The sequence below is a fragment of the Aptenodytes forsteri genome, unplaced genomic scaffold (genome assembly GCF_000699145.1).
Source record: "Aptenodytes forsteri isolate BGI_AS27 unplaced genomic scaffold, ASM69914v1 Scaffold411, whole genome shotgun sequence".
NCBI lineage: Eukaryota > Metazoa > Chordata > Aves > Sphenisciformes > Spheniscidae > Aptenodytes > Aptenodytes forsteri.
Window position 1 is genome coordinate 200,651 of NW_008794119.1, and position 19,048 is coordinate 219,698.

Sequence of the window (19,048 nt, forward strand, 5' to 3'; positions counted from 1 at the left end):
GGGTTGGGTTTTTTTAAGTCTTTCCCTTAATACCACATGCTGGTAGGATAACAGAAGACTCGTAAGTTCTCCCAACGTATTTTCTTTGTGAGAGCTTTCAAAAAAGAAAAAAATCTGCCTTGATGTTTCTCCATGCAGTCCTTGTATATTGTCACATCTACTGGCTGAACTTCCTTATAGGGCAGGCAGACAACTCTTGGTCCTATACTGTGTGTAGTTTAGTCATGCCTCTTCCACAGTGAAGGTATGGTTAAGTGTAATGTGCATAGTTGGGAAGCAGCCCTCTTGCAAATGTTTATCCCATGTTATTAAAATTATTTATAATAATACAAAGGCTGCATTTTTCTTAAACTGCTACAGCTTTGTGAAGGCACTGTGTAAGCAGAGACAATAGAGATTTCATGTTTATAAAATAATGTATACAATATGTATACAGCTCATTGTTTTGTTTTGATAGTGAAATTCTTGTGTGATTGCAATGTTTTTGTAGCTTCAGGAAGCCAAACAGATGGAAAAGGAAAGACACAGGCAGCAACACCATCTACAGCAGTCTCCAGTAAGCCATCATGAGCCTGAGTCACCTCAGTTGAGACATATTCCAACACAGACTGATCAGCTGTCTAAAGAACATGAGAGGGAGCTTGACCACAGCACAAATGATGTGGACAAGAACCTTCAAGAAGATACAGAGGCAGAAAATGGATCTGATATTTCTAGTGCTGAAAATGAACAGACAGAAGCCGACCAAGCCACAGCAGCAGAAAGTAATCAGTGTGTATTTCTGTTTCATGGAGGGAGGGAAAAGCTCTGTAAAAAGAAAGGCTTGAGGATTGTCGTCTTTCCCCTCTCCCAAAACTGGAGTCAGGCATATATTTTCAAATAGTTGACTAACGCAAAATGCCTGTTGTCCTTGCCACTGTTAAACTTTATCACGAGTATCCTTTAGTCCTACGCTCTGTTGTAGTCACTGTAGCAAAGATTCTTCTTTGCACCTATGTAATATTGTGAAAGTTTTTGAGAATAACATCTCAAAACCAGTAAGTTTTCAGTGTTTAATGTATGTGAAAATACAAAATTGATGTCTTCTGTTGGCATAGGCCTGTGGATTAATTACCATTTACAGGTTAAACACTGGAATGCTTATGTTCTGCAAACGCTATTTTCAAAGCATCCAAACAAGGTTTTTTTAACGTATACTCTCCTATTAATTTGTAATTGACTTTTAAAATATTAAATGCAAGTAAAATATCTCCTTAATTTCTGAGTTTCTTAATAATATTTGTTTGGGTTTATTTTTCTTTTTAAAGGTCTTTCTAAAGCTGATGGAGGAACATATGATGGTGAAAGCAATGAGTGTGAAGAGAAGGCGCAAGAAATTGTAGAAAGTATTGTGCAGGAAATGGTGAACATAGTAGTTGGAGGTATTATATTAATATCTGTCTAGTCAATAGCGACTGCAGTCTCAATCTTGACATTAAGAATTATTTTAACTCTTCTGAATATTTAACTAAAATGTCATTATTTAAATAACACTTACATGCTGAATTTTCAGTTTTCTGACCGTAGCTGTGCATTATTTAACAGTAAAATGGACAAGATTTCATATATTAATTTACACTCTCTATATTGGAGACTAATTATCTTTTTACAATACAAATTCTTGTTCCTTTTTTCAGTTTTATTTCCACATAAATTCTTCACAAATGGGCCTCTCTCTGTAGTAGCAGTGTAGCACTACATTTTTCAGTTTGTTGGAAAGTGTATATCGAATCAGTGACTTCCCCTGCCCCTAATCGTTCTTGGAAACTTGGTAGAATGGTGAACCTGGCAATGCAAAGTTAAAGTCATTTTTTTACTGTAATTTTCATTAGTGGGAATTAAGAGTATTTGGATTTTTTTTAGTTATATAATGCCGTGTAAATTCTGCCTTAAGCTCCTCCTTATGATACTTTGCTTACGATTGTTTTTAGTATTTAAACGCTCTTTTTAATTTGCATTCTTATGTAACGTTTGTTTATAATTTTTACATCTTTTCTGATAGATGTGGAAGGGACTGCTGAAAGTGCAGGTGGTGATGGCACAATTGTAACATTAGAGGATGGCAGTGACAGTGAAAACATTCAGGCAAATGGAATTCCAGGGACTCCAATTTCTGTTGCTTATACACCATCTTTACCTGATGACAGATTATCTGTCTCTTCCAACGATACTCAGGTACAGGCAGATATAAATTAGGAAATACTGAAACAAGTACTACGTTTTAAGTGTTGCCCAACACTTGTGTAGTGTGTTTAATTCCATAAAATAAATTAGTCAGATGAATTTCAAGTATTAAGTCATGTTCTCAGCATTATTCTGTTTGAATGCACTATTTAAATTAAATTTTTGTAAGTAAATTTTGCATGTGATGCCTTTTTTATCCTAGCATATTTTTAGCTGTCCCACACAGTACACTTTTCCAAGATTAGAGAACTCAGTTCCCTGTTTTTGAAGTGCTCCTGAGAAACTATGAAACTAGCATTCAATATACATAGTGAAGGATATAGCCAATTATAGACATACTTGTATAATTTCAGTGTACTCTTTTCAAATGAGAAATAGAAATTTTGAGCCTATAGCATGACCTTACTGGAATGATTTCAGATAAAAAGTTTCACGTCTGAGAGGATTTGATGTTCATTAACAAAAAAGATGTGAAAATACACTCCCTCTGTTGTATCAGATAGCAGCATGTATGCACTATCAACTGACAGAGGGTATCTGCTTTCAAAGTGTACTGAGTAATTAGGTTTGGGAATAATAGGTTTTAAGCTTAAAAAGCTACAGTCACATATATGCCATACAAATAGAAGGTTAACATGAAACACGTTGCTTATATAAGGAACAGCAATACAGAATTGCAAGAATTTAGTAATAGGGGTGATTATTGTACCATAGAAATTTTACCAAATGTATCTTGCCACAAATATGTAACTACTCGCATTCTATTAAAATGTCACAGTTGTTTTTTTTTTTTAACCTAGTTATCTACTGAAAATGTCTGAAGGCAATTCACTGCAAGTTACCTTACTTAAACTTGACCTACCTAATTTCATGACAGTCTTTAATTCTGACTTTTTATTGAGAAGGCAATTTTTATTACTGAGTTTGTTCATTTTAACTGGACTGCAGAATATTTTGTTTTGTTTTAGCTTAATCTTGAGACCGTAAAGCTATAGTGAATTGGTTATATTTGTATAATATATTAACTTCTTGTTGCTAGGAGGTGGGGATTTCCCTACACACCCTGCTAATGCAAAATGGAATACTGAAATATGTTAACTTCTTTAGGAATCTGGAAATTCTTCAGGACCTACCCCTGGTGCTAAGTTTTCCCACATTTTACAAAAGGATGCCTTCCTTGTATTCAGGTCACTGTGTAAACTCTCCATGAAGCCCCTGTCAGATGGACCGCCAGATCCAAAGTAAGTAGAATTAAGAGTTCTCATAATGAATCTTTTCTATTTGAAAATAAAAATAAATTATTTAAATATTTTTAAGAGTTCTGAGTCCTCAGTTACTGAGAAAATAATGGTATGGTAAAAAGATTCTAGAAACTTTGAAAAGGTACCTTTATGTTTTAATGCATCTTTTGTATGTTAAATGAAAGCAACTGCTGCTACCCATCTACCTGTTCAGAAGTTTCTTAACAATGCCTATGCTTCCTGTAAGTACATCATGTTCTTCCTAGTTGCTCTTTCTAACGCTTTTCAGAAGGGTTTGTAAAGAAGGTCTTCAGGTATTTTTGGTCTCGGCTAATGTTGCTCTGCTTTTAAGTAACACCTAGGTTCATAACCATTGCTGTTTATGCCTCACAATTTCTTACATCTCTTGCATATTGGGTATCCAGTGCACATACCCAACTCTACTTCATCTTAATATAAGCTCTCACTTTGAGCTGATACTGGTTATGATAAATTCATGATACAGTGTTTCATTCTTTTGCTCAGGTTGGACACTTTTGACAGTCTCCTTAATCAAAACTCAAGTGTTTTGAGAAAAAAGTCTTTACTTGGCTGTTCTGGAAATCTTGTCCTCTGACTGAAGATACAGTGTTTTCAATTTGGCTTAGAGAATTGTTCATTATAAACCAAAAAAGATTATTCTCCTCTTTACATGGGTGCTAGTATTAGTTGTGAGTGTTGGCCAAGAACTTTGCTTTTCTGATCTTGGATAGAATTTTTTTGCACATTAGGAACAATTGGTAATAATTTTCAAGAGGAACGCTTTTTTGTTCCTAAGATATTAAAACTTTAGTATGACTTCTGATGACAGTCAAAGGCCCAGTATTCTTCAAAATAAAATCAGCTTTACTGTTCCAAGGTCTAACTTTTAAAGCAGGTAACTTTAAGAGAGTTTAATTTAATCACTGATATTTGTTGTGGATTTAATAAGCTTGGAAAAAATATGATGTAGTAGAAATGGTTTTGAAGGGTTAGTCTAGAACCATTTTCAAATTGTTATCTAGTGATGCACTGTGGAAAGTCAGGACAAAGACTGAGGCATGAGGTTTTTCCTCACTATTTTTGAGAATTTGTCTTCCAGGAAATGCCATGAAAATCCTGTGGTTTTTAGTGAGTTCTCTGAGACCAAGACTGTCCATTTATTTTAAAGGCTTTAATGGATTAACTCCCTCTGGAAGAGCAGCAATAGCTATTGAGGCACTTGTAGCATCTCATCTGAATCCATGAAGTCCTTGACGTTTGTATTAGAACTGATTAAGCTCTTCACATAGAACAAATTGGAGGAAACGGCATTTAGGGCAACAAGAATTAGCTGCAAAGGCATTCAAAGACATCCTGTGTTTGGAGAAGTGCCTAGAATTTATTGGTGGTTCTGAGGCATTGATGGCTTTTTGAACTATTACAAACATGCTGTAATTGGAAGAGGAGGCGTAGGATGCATTTTAAAAAAGTCTTATTTGCCTCTTTAAAAAACATCTTTCTAGTGAAATTAGCTATGAAGTCTTTAATGAAAATATTTTTAAATTTTAAGTAACCTTTAGCTTAAGATCACAGGGCTGGGAGTTGAGATCAAGGTTATGCTTCCTGGGAACCTACTTAATGTCTTTATCTCCTTTTCCCCTGGAATAAAATAAGATGGGGGAGAAACGTCTTGAAGGTTCACTTATTAGATTTTAGTCCTTAAACTTGTTTTAAATTAACTGGGCTTTACACATCATACAGAATTGGTAAGACCAGCGAGTTAGGATTTCAGTTATGAGCTGACACTTGCTGGAAGTAGGCAATATTTAATATTTTATTTATGATTGAAATTCTCTTCATATTTAAATTCTTACGTTTCATAGCCAAGTATGGTCTGGTCATGTGCTGTCTGTGCACTTGATAGAACGGGATGTAAAAATCAAGCCTTTTGCATCAAAGGAGATTGTTATGTTAGGTTCCATGCAGCTGTGCAGTGTCCAGAGCCAGGCATTTTCTTGAAGAACTTCTACAGAGAGCTGTTTTGGAGCATTTCCTTTGACCTGCAGCCCATTAGGAGGAATGGGAGGAACATGTTCCTCACTCAATTTGACTGGCTATGTTTTGCTTCTCAAAAGCATCTTCAGACAAAACATCTAAGCTTGGGATTATCTTCTGAGTTTGAAATGTTTGCAGATTGATTCCTCTCCATCCACTTTGTTTGCCAGCATGCAGAAATCATTGAGTTTATTTGCAACATACTTGTTAGTAATTTGCATTTTTGTTTTTAGCTAGACTGGAATTACTTTTTTTTTCATTAAGCTTGTTTTTTTGCAGTATACAGCAAATATTCAACTATTGTGTGTGTCACGTGTTGACTTGAAGCGCTCCTTACCGTGTCTGGGCTGTACTGTATGAAAAACTTCCTGTCATCATTCCTTATGTTTCATAACTGTCCTCTGTCGGTGGGTGGTTGTTCAATGAAAGCTGTGGACTGGCTTGTTGGGAAAGCCATTGTGTCTATACCTGCTCTTCAGAAGAGTTATAGTCTTTTTTGAGATGATCAGAAGGGGGAAGGAGCATCAGGAGTCTGAGGAGAGAATGCTTTCACCCAGAATGCTATTTAAATTGCATTATATTTTCATAGATGCGGGATTTCCTTTACACTTTCTTGTGTGTGTGGTTTGTGGGGTTTTTTTGCTGGTTTTGGTTTTGTTTTGTTTTTTAAAGCATAAATAGTAGTGCTGTTCTCACATGAATTCTAGCTTACTTCAGTCTGTAAGAAGCGTGATGTTACCGTGGAGCACTTGACAACACTGCAGTTGCCTGACTTTGCTATTGCCATGCTTAAAATAGGCATGTTATGTTTCTTAGCTGCTCTTGGAGTGGGATGGGGCCAGTGACTGATAAACAATATAAAATACTGTATTTGAGAAAAGAGATTTCAGTGTTGTGAGGAAGTAGGTCAGGCAGTACAGCTGTTGTCTTTATGGTCCTTCAGCTCTCTTGTGTGTGTGGTTTGTGGGGTTTTTTTTGCTGGTTTTGGTTTTGTTTTGTTTTTTAAAGCATAAATAGTAGTGCTGTTCTCACATGAATTCTAGCTTACTTCAGTCTGTAAGAAGCGTGATGTTACCGTGGAGCACTTGACAACACTGCAGTTGCCTGACTTTGCTATTGCCATGCTTAAAATAGGCATGTTATGTTTCTTAGCTGCTCTTGGAGTGGGATGGGGCCAGTGACTGATAAACAATATAAAATACTGTATTTGAGAAAAGAGATTTCAGTGTTGTGAGGAAGTAGGTCAGGCAGTACAGCTGTTGTCTTTATGGTCCTTCAGCTCTCCATGCTGGTGGAAGTAGAGGAGGAGGAGGAATTTCCACCTTTTCATAGTCAGGGTTCTGTAGATGGGCTGGATATTTTAGATGGAATCTTCCAAAAATCCATTAAGAGGAAAGAATGCTCCCTTCATCCTCTGGCTAAGATGGGCAGCATTGCCTACTGTTGCTGCTGTTGTGCGGTGCTGTGCTGCAGAAGAGAGAGTGGCTCAATAGTAATGCAGAGAAACAGTAACTGGGAAAGGTTATTCTTGCCCACCTTCTTGGCTGAAGAGTGACCACTTTAACAAAAAAGATCAACATCTTTTTATGACTCTTCCTACACCAGGTTGTGTCAAATTTGACTTTATTTCATGAACATTCCACATACAAAATCATTGTGGTGTGTATTGACTTTTCAAGAGAACATTTATGACTTACACTGAGCTGATATGCTGCATTGTTTTATTCTAGATCTCATGAACTGCGGTCAAAGATTCTTTCATTGCAGTTGCTTCTGTCCATTCTGCAAAATGCAGGACCTGTCTTCAGGACAAATGAGATGTTTATTAATGCTATTAAGCAGTACCTTTGTGTTGCACTGTCAAAAAATGGAGTCTCATCAGTTCCAGAAGTTTTTGAACTTTCACTTTCCATATTTCTTACCCTCCTCTCAAACTTTAAGACTCATCTAAAGATGCAGATTGAGGTATGTTACGTGAATTTCTAATTTAAGGGGTGGGGGGGTGTTAAGTGAACATTTGTTTATATTTGTGTGTAGCTTGGTCTTGCTTAGATAAATTTGTTTTCCTTTCTGAATCTCAGCTTTTCTGTAAGACTTGCCAGATCTTCCTATGCATAGAAGCTCTTTTTCACCCAGTGACAATGTACTTGCTTGCAACAATGCCCTTGAAGCCCCCTTTGAATAAAATACCAGCATTTCCTTTGGAATACTTAGAAATTGAGTAAGATTTGCTCTGTAACATCAGAAGTAATGTGACACTTACGGTAGTTGTTTGGTGAAGTGGAAGGTGATGGGAAAACTTTTGTAGGGCTGTTTAAAAAAATTTCCATCAAATTTTAACTAGAACATGAAATGAAGTAAGTAATAAAGAAATAGGCCATTTCATCACTTAATAATAGACATTAACATAAGAAATTTTACAGTGCAAAACATGCTTTGATTTACTCTGTGATTGAGGTGATTTTTTACAATCATAACTTATTATGCCCATACTCACTACTGTTACTATACGAGTTAGTTTCCTTTATTTAAAAGCAGCGTTTTCTGTTGGCTGTGGCATGGTATTATCACAGAATGATGCTGAAACTCAGAAATGAGTAGGTTTGTGGATAAGCTCGGTCGACCGATGTTCAATAATGCAATTAGGAAGTTTAGCTGTGCACTGCATAGTACAAATTAAGAAAATGAGTACACTTATGAAAAGACTTTAATATATGGTTTTGCAAAGGAATTTTAGAATAAAAATTAATGACTTGAAATGCATTGTGGATTCTCTTTGCGGTCACTTGAACAGATTTCTTTCTCTAGGGAAATCCCAGCTATTTGATTATTGTAGCCACTTCCCTTTGTATATCAGGGCCTACATCAATATATGTCCTGAATAAGATAATCTCATTTCCTCAGGTCTCAAAAGGTGTACGCATGATTTAACTCCTTGGGCCATAAGTAGAGTTAAGTCCATATTCTTAGCAATAAGAGTTATCCGCGTCCTGACAGACATTGCGGATTTTCTCACTGGATGGATATATTCACAGTCATAGGGGAAAGCAAGACATATGTAGAGGCTTTGTTCTTGACTTCCAATTCTTGTGCCGTAGGGTGTGAGCAGCTTCTTGGAACGATTCTGTCCATTTGAACCACGTGGATACCCTCTTGTGTGTCCCATGTGTTAAAGATTTTCATTCCATGGTGAATAAAGTAGTAGTGTGCGTGGTGTGTTCCTACTGTTCATTTTGGTAATTTTATGTTTTGGGAGTTGATGTGAATACTGAAGCCTACAAATTGCCCCCTAAGTGTGGAGGTTAAGTATGTGAAAAGATGCTGAGAAATGTTGATAATGTTGCTGTTATAAGGACCTTGAATTCAGGGATTTCTTCATCAATAGATGTCGTTGTATAAATTGATATGTTGTGGCAGCTTTGGAGGAAGAACCTCATTTTGCCAGTACCATGTCAGAAGGGTATTGTGTTCTGATCACTTACCAGGTTATTTTGATGCCTTTTTGGGGAAGAAACAATAGGATTTCCGGTATTTCCTTGAGCATAGCTTAGATAGAAATACAGGTTACCTTGAAAATATGATGCATTTTGAAGACTTTCAAGACAAACTGTGTGTGCTCAACAAGAGTGTAGTGCATGTGCAGTGTTCAGCACATCAGACAGACTGGGCCGAGCTGCTCTTCAGTCACACAGCCTGCTTCCCAGAAAGAGCTGGACTCGCTGTGTGTTTGCAGAGCTTACAAGTCAGCGTGTAGGTGGTAAATGCATTGCAATCCGGCTTCCCTGACAGAAATTTGATGAGCTTCCATCACTGCCATCCTTTCCCCAAATTCCAAACAGAAAATGAAGACATATCTGAGGAAAATTGGATATAGGATACCATACGCTATTGTAGCAGCTTCTAGAATATGCTAAATTAGGACCATCACCACATAGCAGGGCTGCATTTCCTCCTCACAAATATGAAAGCCAAAAGCTTGATGCTGCCAAAGTATTCATCTTACAAAGTATGGGGGACAGCAATTTCTAGAAACTTATTCTGAATTTTTCCTGGTTGTGAGCTAAGAATTCCTCTTCTTTCAGCTACTGATCCTAAAGGTTATTGAGAAGATGTGGGTAGACGAGTAGATAACTTCATATTCAGTTTGTGTCTTGGAGCTGTAAGGAGAGCCATATGCTCTGATTTATAATATGCAAAATCTATATATTTTGGGATTGAGGCTGCATTCTTCATCTGTGTAAGAAATTTTTGGCGTATTTTAAAATAATAGTTTCAGATTCTGTTGAAAGTGACCCTCCCTTGGTCCTTTGACTTAAATAGCTAACACTGCCCTCTGACAGTTAAAATAGTTTGAGTCGTACCTTAATTGTATTGTAACTGTGTTTCTAAATGGGTCAATGAATATATTTGCAGCAAATCAAGTCCTGGATATCAGAGGATTTGGGGTGTCATTTAGCTATACTTACCATTACCACCCTTTCATAACTGTGAATAAGCTATCTTAAAATTCTTATTTTCAGTTGACCAAACTAAATTATTAGCTCTTTTCTGGTTTACTTTTCTGGTATGTTAGGAATAAAGTTTCAACTCTGTGACATGAACTGCAATAAGTAACATAGTGATAGATAGCATTTTTAAATATCTGAAATGTAAATAATCAGTATAATTTTGAGAAGCTGTTCGTTCCAAGATATGCTTGTCCAAAGTTGTCACCAGAACCAACAAGTCAGCTCCGTCTCAGAAGCAGAGAGATCTAAAGTGTCTTCGTAGTATGCAGACCTTCCAGATAATTTCTCTTCTACCATAGATTTGGGTTTAGTTTTTATACTTGAAACTTTTTTCTCCGCTCCATCAGTGACTTCTTTTTTTAAATTCTCTATCAGAAAAAAAATTATTTTCCTGATTCCAGAGGGTATATAACATTACCATTTTTCAGTAAAAAATCAGAAAACAGCAAATACGTAACTAAGGATTGCTCATAGCATGACCTTTACTAAAATTTTATGTCTTCCTTTGTTTGGATTACATAAAGTTGTGGCTAAAATCAGTCTAGTACTCTTGAGTATATTTAAGTGCTTGAAAGTCTTTGATCTGTTGTGTGTTGAACTCCTGTTTCCTAGGGATGCTTTCCTTATTAAGACTAGTAACTGGGATTGTGCTGTGTTGCCTCTCTTTCTCTAAAGAGGCCAATAAAATGGAAATACTGTTAGCACATTTTGCTTGGGGAAATAGCTTACCATCAAAGTTCCTTAAAAATCAATGTTGCTGTTTTTCCCTGAACATGTGACTTAAAGCGAAATTAGCCTTATGCTTATCCTACCTGGCTAATAGCATAAAAATCTCTGTAAAAATTCTGCAGTATAAGGGAATATCTAATATTAAAAACAAGGATAGTTATATATTTGGATATTTGCATGCTGCTATCGGAGAAGAAGGAGCTTGATGGCTTGAGACTATTGGCAGCATTCTAGAAAAAATATAGGTTGGTGGATTTGGTAGCCACAATTGGCTATGAAGAGGTGAGCTCTCAGAAGTGCAGAATGGTGATGTAATGCTGTGTAGGATGGTGATGTAATGCCATGTAGCAGTTCACATTTTGAGTTCATACGCTGTTACAGCAGTTGCTGCTTAGGGAAGAAGTGAGAAAAAGCCTGCCCTAGCTGCTAAGCATGCTCAGCTGAAATAGTCTGCCTGTAATACTAATGGATCTGGTGAGGAACTAATTGAGAGGGGATAAAATAGTCTCTGTTCCAAACAAAAGCATCTGTACTAAAGCGATTTCAGGAAAAACTAATATCTCTTAGGGAAGAGTAACTTTCCTGTTAATGGACCTGCTGCGTTTTTTATGCTGTGCCTAACCAGTACCCATCTTCCAATAATCTAATACTGTAATTCAATTATTTTGTGTCAAGATGTTTCCCTTCTAATGAAGGTCTGATGCTTTAAATTGGCGTAAGTGGCTGTTTGTTATGTTTGTGCCATAATATCATCATCTCGTAGAGAAAATCTTTTGTGGTGAGGTAATACCTGTCCTTTCAAAATCCCAAATGAACTCTACAGCAGATTTAGACTTCTTGTTAGGCAAAATTGTCCTTCAGGACTTCACATCATTCCTGGTTCTTCTGTTTTTGAGTGATCAGAATATAAACCAAATTCTTCAGCTGGACAAAACTCCAGAAGTACATAAGTAATAATTTGAATTCCTAATTTGAATGTATCAAGCGTAAGTTGTATTTCCTCCTTTCCTCCTTTTGTTTTTTCGTGTCTTCTGTACCTCTAAAGTGCTGCTTTCAGAATTTTGTCAGAATATTGGCCATCAAAGTTAGTGGCTGTGTTTGTAATAGATTTTATTTTTTTTCTCCCTCTTCCTGGAATATTTGTTAGGTTTTCTTCAAAGAAATTTTCCTGTATATCTTGGAAACTTCTACTAGTTCATTTGATCATAAATGGATGGTTATACAAACGCTGACAAGGATATGTGCAGGTATTAAGGACCGTTTGGTTCTAGTTTTTACATTTTTATGCTAAAGAACAAAACTGTACTTGCCTTTCATTGAATGACCTAGTTTTTGTTCCAAGTTTGACAGTGTCACTTTGTTTATAGATGCCCAGAGCGTAGTGGACATCTACGTGAACTATGATTGTGATTTAAATGCAGCAAATATATTTGAAAGGCTGGTTAATGACCTATCAAAGATTGCTCAAGGAAGGGGTAGCCAAGAACTTGGCATGTCCAATGTTCAGGTAAAAATTCCACCACACTTTATGAAGCTTCATGTTTCTTGGCATGATAGGTTACGACTGAACTCTCCATTCCACTAATGTATTGCTTTTGAAATCTTTTCTAGGAATTAAGTTTGAGAAAAAAAGGATTAGAATGCTTAGTATCAATCTTGAAGTGCATGGTGGAGTGGAGTAAGGATCAATATGTAAATCCCAATTCTCAGACAACACTTGGTAAGGCACGAGATGTGTTTCTTCTGGCTTAATAAAGAGGTGCTGCAGGAGTTTAGTGCTTTTTTCCAGTATTTTGATACTGTTAGTGTCCAGATTGGTAAAATTTCTTGCATTAAAAAAAGAGAAAATAAACTTTTTTTTCTTTGGCAGAAATATTGATAAGTTTGGATTGGTGTCATTTGAACAAGTCGTCAAGTTGTCTTTTCTTAATTGTATGAATTCCTAGAAAGCTACTACACTGAAAATGACTAAATTCTGTTATTTTCTGTATTTCTAATTTTAAAAGGATCACAAAACTTACTTTGAAGCTCCCCTAATTTTATCTAACTTCATATTGATTAAATTACTACCGAGGCAAGCTGGATGGAGAGGGACTTTTTTTTAAATTTATTAATATATAGCTATAGAACTTTAAATGTTATAAGCAGTGAAATAACTAAATCATTACTTGTTTTAATCTTGTTTCTATCTGACCTGAGATGAAAAGTACTAAGGTTATGCCAGAATTTTCAGATTAAGTGCTTAAAGTCGGTAGGTGAAATAATAACCTTTTTAGAGGTAGTTAGCACAACCTGTCTTTGTGAATTGAGAGCACCAACTCTTGGCATGTCTGATCATAAACACTTTTAGACAGTCTGTTTCAAAAATTCAGAATAGTGTGATTTGCTTCAGGTCAAAAGTAACATCGGACTTGAAAATAAAAGGAAAGATCTGTAATTGGGTTTCTAAGGTGGTGTGTATTTTTTTTTCCAAGTACCTACAAATTATAGTTGTAATTTAAGCCTTAAATTTCAGGTATGTGATGTACTGAAAGAATCCTCCTTGATACGTTGTAGTGATTTTGTTTTTGTTGTTGTTATTTTCCCAACCAAAACAAAAGCAGAATATTTATATAAAAATAAATAGATCATTGAAGATAACCCTAGTAAGTTTTAGAAGCCTTCAGAGAGGATTTGAAGAATAACCTGTGATTTTAATTTCTTTTCACTGTATGTATGTTGTATGTATGTAACCCTTTCCAATTTATAGGCCAAGAAAAACCCGCAGAACAGGACAACAATGAAACCAAACACCCTGAGACAATTAACAGATATGGAAGCTTAAATTCCTTGGATTCTACTGCTTCATCAGGAATTGGCAGTTACAGCACACAGATGTCTGGCACTGACAACCCAGAGCAGTTTGAGGTCCTAAAGCAACAAAAGGAAATAATAGAACAAGGAATTGACTTGTGAGTGCCCTTTTATCACCCATGGGAGGGTGGATTCTTTTGGAGCTATGAAGATTCCTGGGTTCTTCTTCCTTCTCCTCATAGATACTCATCTTGTGTTAGGAAAAAAACTCTGGATGTAACAGCACTTCCTCTGGTGAAAGAGTGCTAAATGGTGTCCCCTTTGGAGCCTGTCAACAGTGTTTTGTGTTAACCTAATTCCTCACAGCTAGAAGATGAGTACTCTGAATGTTTGTTCTTTTTTCTCCAGACCTGCTTGTCTAAAAATAAGATTTTTATATTTGGATAAAAAGAACATTGAACTCGTGATCAGTTGAATACGACCCATTTTAGTGTACACGTTACTGATGAAAGTGCCTGTATGCTTAAGCTGATGCTTCCTTCTGATTAATTAACTTATCATAATTAGAACTGGAGGATAGTATAATTTCTCAGTGCAGTCTGACATGAATCTTTTGTGTGATTTCAGCCTTGTCACCTTACCTCCTCAGTGAGGTCACTTTATGCAAAAATAAGTTTTCTGTAGTATAGTTCTCAGACCCTGAACAAACATGCCTTAGTCCTTTAGGGTTTCAGTTTCTTTCAGTTACCTGGTTCCTTGTCTTGTACATTTCCATTCTTAACAGGCAACTCATGGATTTCTTGATTGTTTCATACAGATTAAAACAAAAAGCAACAGAGGATAATTGTTCCTTTCCAAGCCAAGACTTTGCTATTTCTGTGGAATATTTTTTTTCTTCTCGAGTGCCAGAATAAATGATAGTGTTTAGCTCACTCTGCTGGGAGCTGCTTGGATGCCATGCTGGCAGTTATGTAGCAAAGAGAAAGAGGAGGCTGTTTACCGGGGGGGAGAGGGGGGGAACATAAAATCATCCAGTGATGAAGGGAATAATCATAGAAGGGAGTAGCTCATTCCTATCTAATGCACAGGATAAAGGAAAAATATGTAATACATAGATTTTTTTCAATACCTCATCCAAAATTATTGAATCTTTTTGCTTAAGCTGCTAAGGCTTTGTGCATGGGTAAAAGGATTAACTCATTCTATCCTGATCTTGATTGTACAGATTCAATAAGAAACCAAAGAGGGGGATTCAGTACCTGCAAGAACAAGGAATGCTTGGCACTACCCCTGAAGATATTGCTCAGTTCTTGCATCAAGAGGAAAGATTAGATTCAGTAAGAAAACTGTTTTCCTGATGGTTGTTTTTGCTCATGCTGATGTTTTATACTAATTGCAAATCACATGATAGTGTTTTAAAGTGTGTAACATTATTGTACAATGAAGAAAAGGAAACTTCTCTCGCTTCTAAAATTTGTAAGCTCAAGGAATTTGAATTGGAGTATGCATTAGAGCTATACCCTGTACTATATGCATCCTGCAGTTCAGCGAAGTGTAAAGGAAAAGACTGACCTACTTGAGCTGACTCAAAACTTGTACTTGGTTGGTAGTGTAGCTAGAAGCAACTTACTAAAGTGTGTGTACTTTAGTCCAATAAGGGATTGCCAGTAGTAACTGTCCTTCAGAGATGGCTAAAAAATAATGTGGTGCAATAACATGAAAAGCATTTTTTGCTGCCTCCCAAAGGGAAGTTATTTAATCTAGATTAGTTCTTTGATTTTATTTACAGCTATCAGCTGTTGCTGGACTTGGAAGGGTCCTGCAATATTTGGCTGAGGAGGGTGAGAATATGTCATGTTGGTATTGTCATGAAAAACTTAGCTTTCTGAAATGGCAGTCTGCACTGCTGTGCTTAGTAGCCACCCCCATTGTTTTCTAAGGAAAGGCTTGCATATGCCCATGCTTGCGGCTGTGACTGAAGTCACAAATTTCAGTATTAGAACTTAGAATCAGCCCTCAAAACAAATTTTTAACCTCAGTTTACATATACAGGCATCTTTGTCTGAATGCACAGTATTTTTCACTGTACTGTGTTGCGTTGACAGTGATCAAGTTGGATGTATTTGAGTACCAGCTGTTTCTATTTGAGCAACACTTGCATCTATTTGAGATCTATACTCTAGTGGGAATAAAGTTGAGTTTAGTAAGCTTTTCATTCCTGTAGTAAGTTTCCTAACTACAAAAATCATTACAGCAGAGAACAATCAATCATTGGTAATATTAACTTTGTCTTGTGCACATGTGGAATTCATCTAATAGAAAAAAATGGTACATGAGTAAAACCAGAGAAGGATGAAAATAGGCAGATACGAGCATGTAAGAGCATTATGGTGGAATATATGGCCAAAATACTTTGCTTTAGAGAGTAGAGGAGAAGCAGGAATATGTCTTAGTTAACTGCATACAGGCCTCTCTTTTTGTGAGACATATGGGCAGTATGAATCTGTTGTTCTTATTTACTTTCCCCCCCCCCAGTGTAAACGCACTAGTTTGTCTTTTCTATTCTTATTTTAGACTCAGGTTGGGGAGTTCCTGGGAGACAATGATAAATTTAACAAAGAAGTCATGTATGCATATGTAGACCAACACGACTTTTCAGGAAAGGATTTTGTTTCAGCTCTGCGCATGTTTCTAGAGGGATTTCGTCTTCCAGGGGAGGCTCAAAAAATTGATCGCCTAATGGAGAAATTTGCTGCTAGATACTTAGAATGTAACCAAGGGTAAGCCATACATTGTCTTCAGAACTTTGGAAAGCTGAATAATATGAAAAAAATCCTAATATGTTAAATTTGCTGTTCTTTTTCTCCTTTCCCCCTTCAGGCAAACTCTTTTTGCTAGTGCAGATACTGCGTATGTTTTAGCTTACTCAATTATCATGTTGACAACAGATCTTCACAGTCCACAGGTATGTTGCTAGAAAAATATTTGTGTAATCCATAGACATCTAACTTTCAGGCTTTGTGACAATGTAGTTGTAAAAGCTTGACGTTCAATTTAACACCAATATGCGTGTAAGAAATACGGTAGCTTAAGTTTGTGCATCTTTTAAGTAACAGTATTGTGTTCCGTGGGTGTTGAGATTTTTAAGTTTTTTTGGTTAGACCTTTCTGTAAGGTATCATTTCCCTACTCTGTGTTGAATAGGAATTGTGTGGATTTGCTTTCATGTTATGGCACTCACAGTAGTGATCTAACCTACAGTCAAAGCCAGAACTTGTGTAATTACTTACCCATTGATTTTAACACAAATCTGCTCCTGATTTCAGTCTGTTTGAAAAAATAATGCAGCTTTTTTTTGATAAATACAGCTCACTTCTGCAGTGCATGATATTCAAAGTTGCGGTGATTAGCCATCATCATTTATTTAAACAAAATCTGGAAAGAGTATTGAACTCTTAAGAGATTATGGGATTATGTTTAAAATAGATAGCTTGGTCTGTATGACAAGATAAAACACTTTTTTTTTTTTGTAATGTATGTTTAATTGATCTGCAGATCCTACTGAATGTTTGAGTGTTGTAATGTCCACATGGCCTTGCATTATTTTGTAGATTTGACAGTGTAGTCCTGCACATGTTGGATACTTTAAAATGTCTTCTGAATCAGCAGGTTTGTCCCTAATGGTAGCTTTTCATCTGTTTGGTTGCTATATAGGCAGTATTGTAACTGCTATGAACTTGCCTCATTTGTTGATATTAATAGCTTCTTTCTGGGTTTCAGGTTAAGAATAAAATGACAAAAGAACAGTATATTAAAATGAATAGAGGTATCAATGACAGTAAAGATCTCCCTGAAGAATATTTGTCTGCTATCTATAATGAAATAGCTGGAAAAAAGATTTCAATGAAAGAAACAAAAGAATTAACAATACCCACAAAATCCAGTAAACAAAGTAAGTAGTTGCAAAGCTAGCTTTCTTCAAAGTGTTGGCTCTTCAGTTTCATGAAGCTATCTCCTTTTTAAAATGAGAGATGAATGAAGCAAGCACCACTTACTTAACTCAAAATGAGTCCTAACTTCTAATTTCATATCCTTTTCCTTTTAACATAAATGCACGATGCTACCTTCAAATCTGTGTTAAATGCAACTGCTTATTTTCGCTTCCCTTTGCATCTGAATTCCTGGTATTCAGTGCATTGACCATGGAGAAAACAGGTTTTGCTGTTGAACAGCGATGTAGGGAAATAAATTTGAGGGCTTTATGAAGTAACAATGTTGCTGATAAGCATAGCGTAGAACAAACACAGTGATTGTGCCTTTATTTCTAAGGTTTTCCTGCAATAACCAGTCTGTCATCTTCAAAAATTTTGCATTATTTGGTTTGTAGGGCCCCAATTTATGCACTTTTAATATTAATTATCTTTTTCTCTCTCAAATACCATAAAAACATTTTAGTGTTTTGCACAGCGTGAAGATTCAGATGTTACTCATTCTAGCTTTTCTACAGAGAACGTTGAGAGACTTGACTTTTTCCCAACATAGTCAAATTTGTATACTTTTAAGTCCTTGGTTAGCCTTATGAACAGATTGCTTACAGGAAATTTGCATCTGGAAAAAAGAATCCCTCTTATTTTCAATATTTGTTCAATTAACATAATGCTTTTATTGTAATTTTAAAGAAGCTGATTACATTCTACTTGGGTTTCACTTTCTTGATGAGATGGAGGTTCCATTACTGAAATGAAAAGGTGATTAAGGTAGTTCTCCCTCAGAAAAAGGATGTTCACTTATTTTTATTGTTATTTTCTGTGCTGATGGATTGCTGTGAAACTCTGTTCACTTTGAATTTGGCTTAGTGGATGTGATCTTTATGCTGTCAGTTGAGGTGATGGAGAAGAAATTTGTTGTCCAAATCTTAAAATTCTGTAAATGTTTAAAATTAGGTTACATTTCATACATAAGTTTGCCTTAAGTTAAATTTTATCTGTATTGTAAAAGAAATATCTTGCTGGTGTGGTAATTTCAGAAAGTAAAGGTAATACAAAAAATGCATCTGAGTATGGGACTTCAGGAATATAATAATCTTAAATTTTTCATTAAGACGCCACTGCTAAAGATGCACAAATGAGAGGAAAAAATGTGTTTACAGGTGTTGCTAGTGAAAAGCAGAGAAGACTCCTATATAATTTGGAAATGGAACAAATGGCTAAAACAGCTAAAGCTCTTATGGAGGCAGTGAGCCATGTTCAGGCACCTTTTACTAGTGCAACGCACCTGGAGCATGTGAGACCCATGTTTAAGGTGAGATATATGTTTAGATATTTACCTAGAATATCACATAGTTTCTTAATACAAAATACTGACTGACAGGATTTGTTGAAAATACTAAAGATTTGTGTCTGCTGTTTTGATAATTTTGTAAGTTATTTAACTTGCTACAGGAAAGAAGGGATTTTGAGCCTTCTACTCCAGTGGCATTTACCCTGGGATTTAAGAAGTT

General features: G+C 36.1%; 1 protein-coding gene across 1 annotated transcript in view; it reads left to right on the forward strand.

The window, feature by feature from the left end:
• Positions 1–19,048, forward strand: part of ARFGEF1 (ADP ribosylation factor guanine nucleotide exchange factor 1) — a 71,004-nt gene that overhangs the window by 19,538 nt on the left and 32,418 nt on the right. Inside the window, exons 6-19 of the mRNA XM_009276766.2 lie at positions 491–764; positions 1,308–1,421; positions 2,042–2,214; positions 3,331–3,464; positions 7,250–7,484; positions 11,904–12,003; positions 12,124–12,263; positions 12,368–12,476; positions 13,506–13,707; positions 14,775–14,886; positions 16,124–16,329; positions 16,430–16,514; positions 17,329–17,500; positions 18,698–18,849. Coding sequence (XP_009275041.1) covers positions 491–764; positions 1,308–1,421; positions 2,042–2,214; positions 3,331–3,464; positions 7,250–7,484; positions 11,904–12,003; positions 12,124–12,263; positions 12,368–12,476; positions 13,506–13,707; positions 14,775–14,886; positions 16,124–16,329; positions 16,430–16,514; positions 17,329–17,500; positions 18,698–18,849 — 2,208 coding nt within the window. The remainder of the gene's footprint in view (positions 1–490; positions 765–1,307; positions 1,422–2,041; positions 2,215–3,330; positions 3,465–7,249; positions 7,485–11,903; positions 12,004–12,123; positions 12,264–12,367; positions 12,477–13,505; positions 13,708–14,774; positions 14,887–16,123; positions 16,330–16,429; positions 16,515–17,328; positions 17,501–18,697; positions 18,850–19,048) is intronic.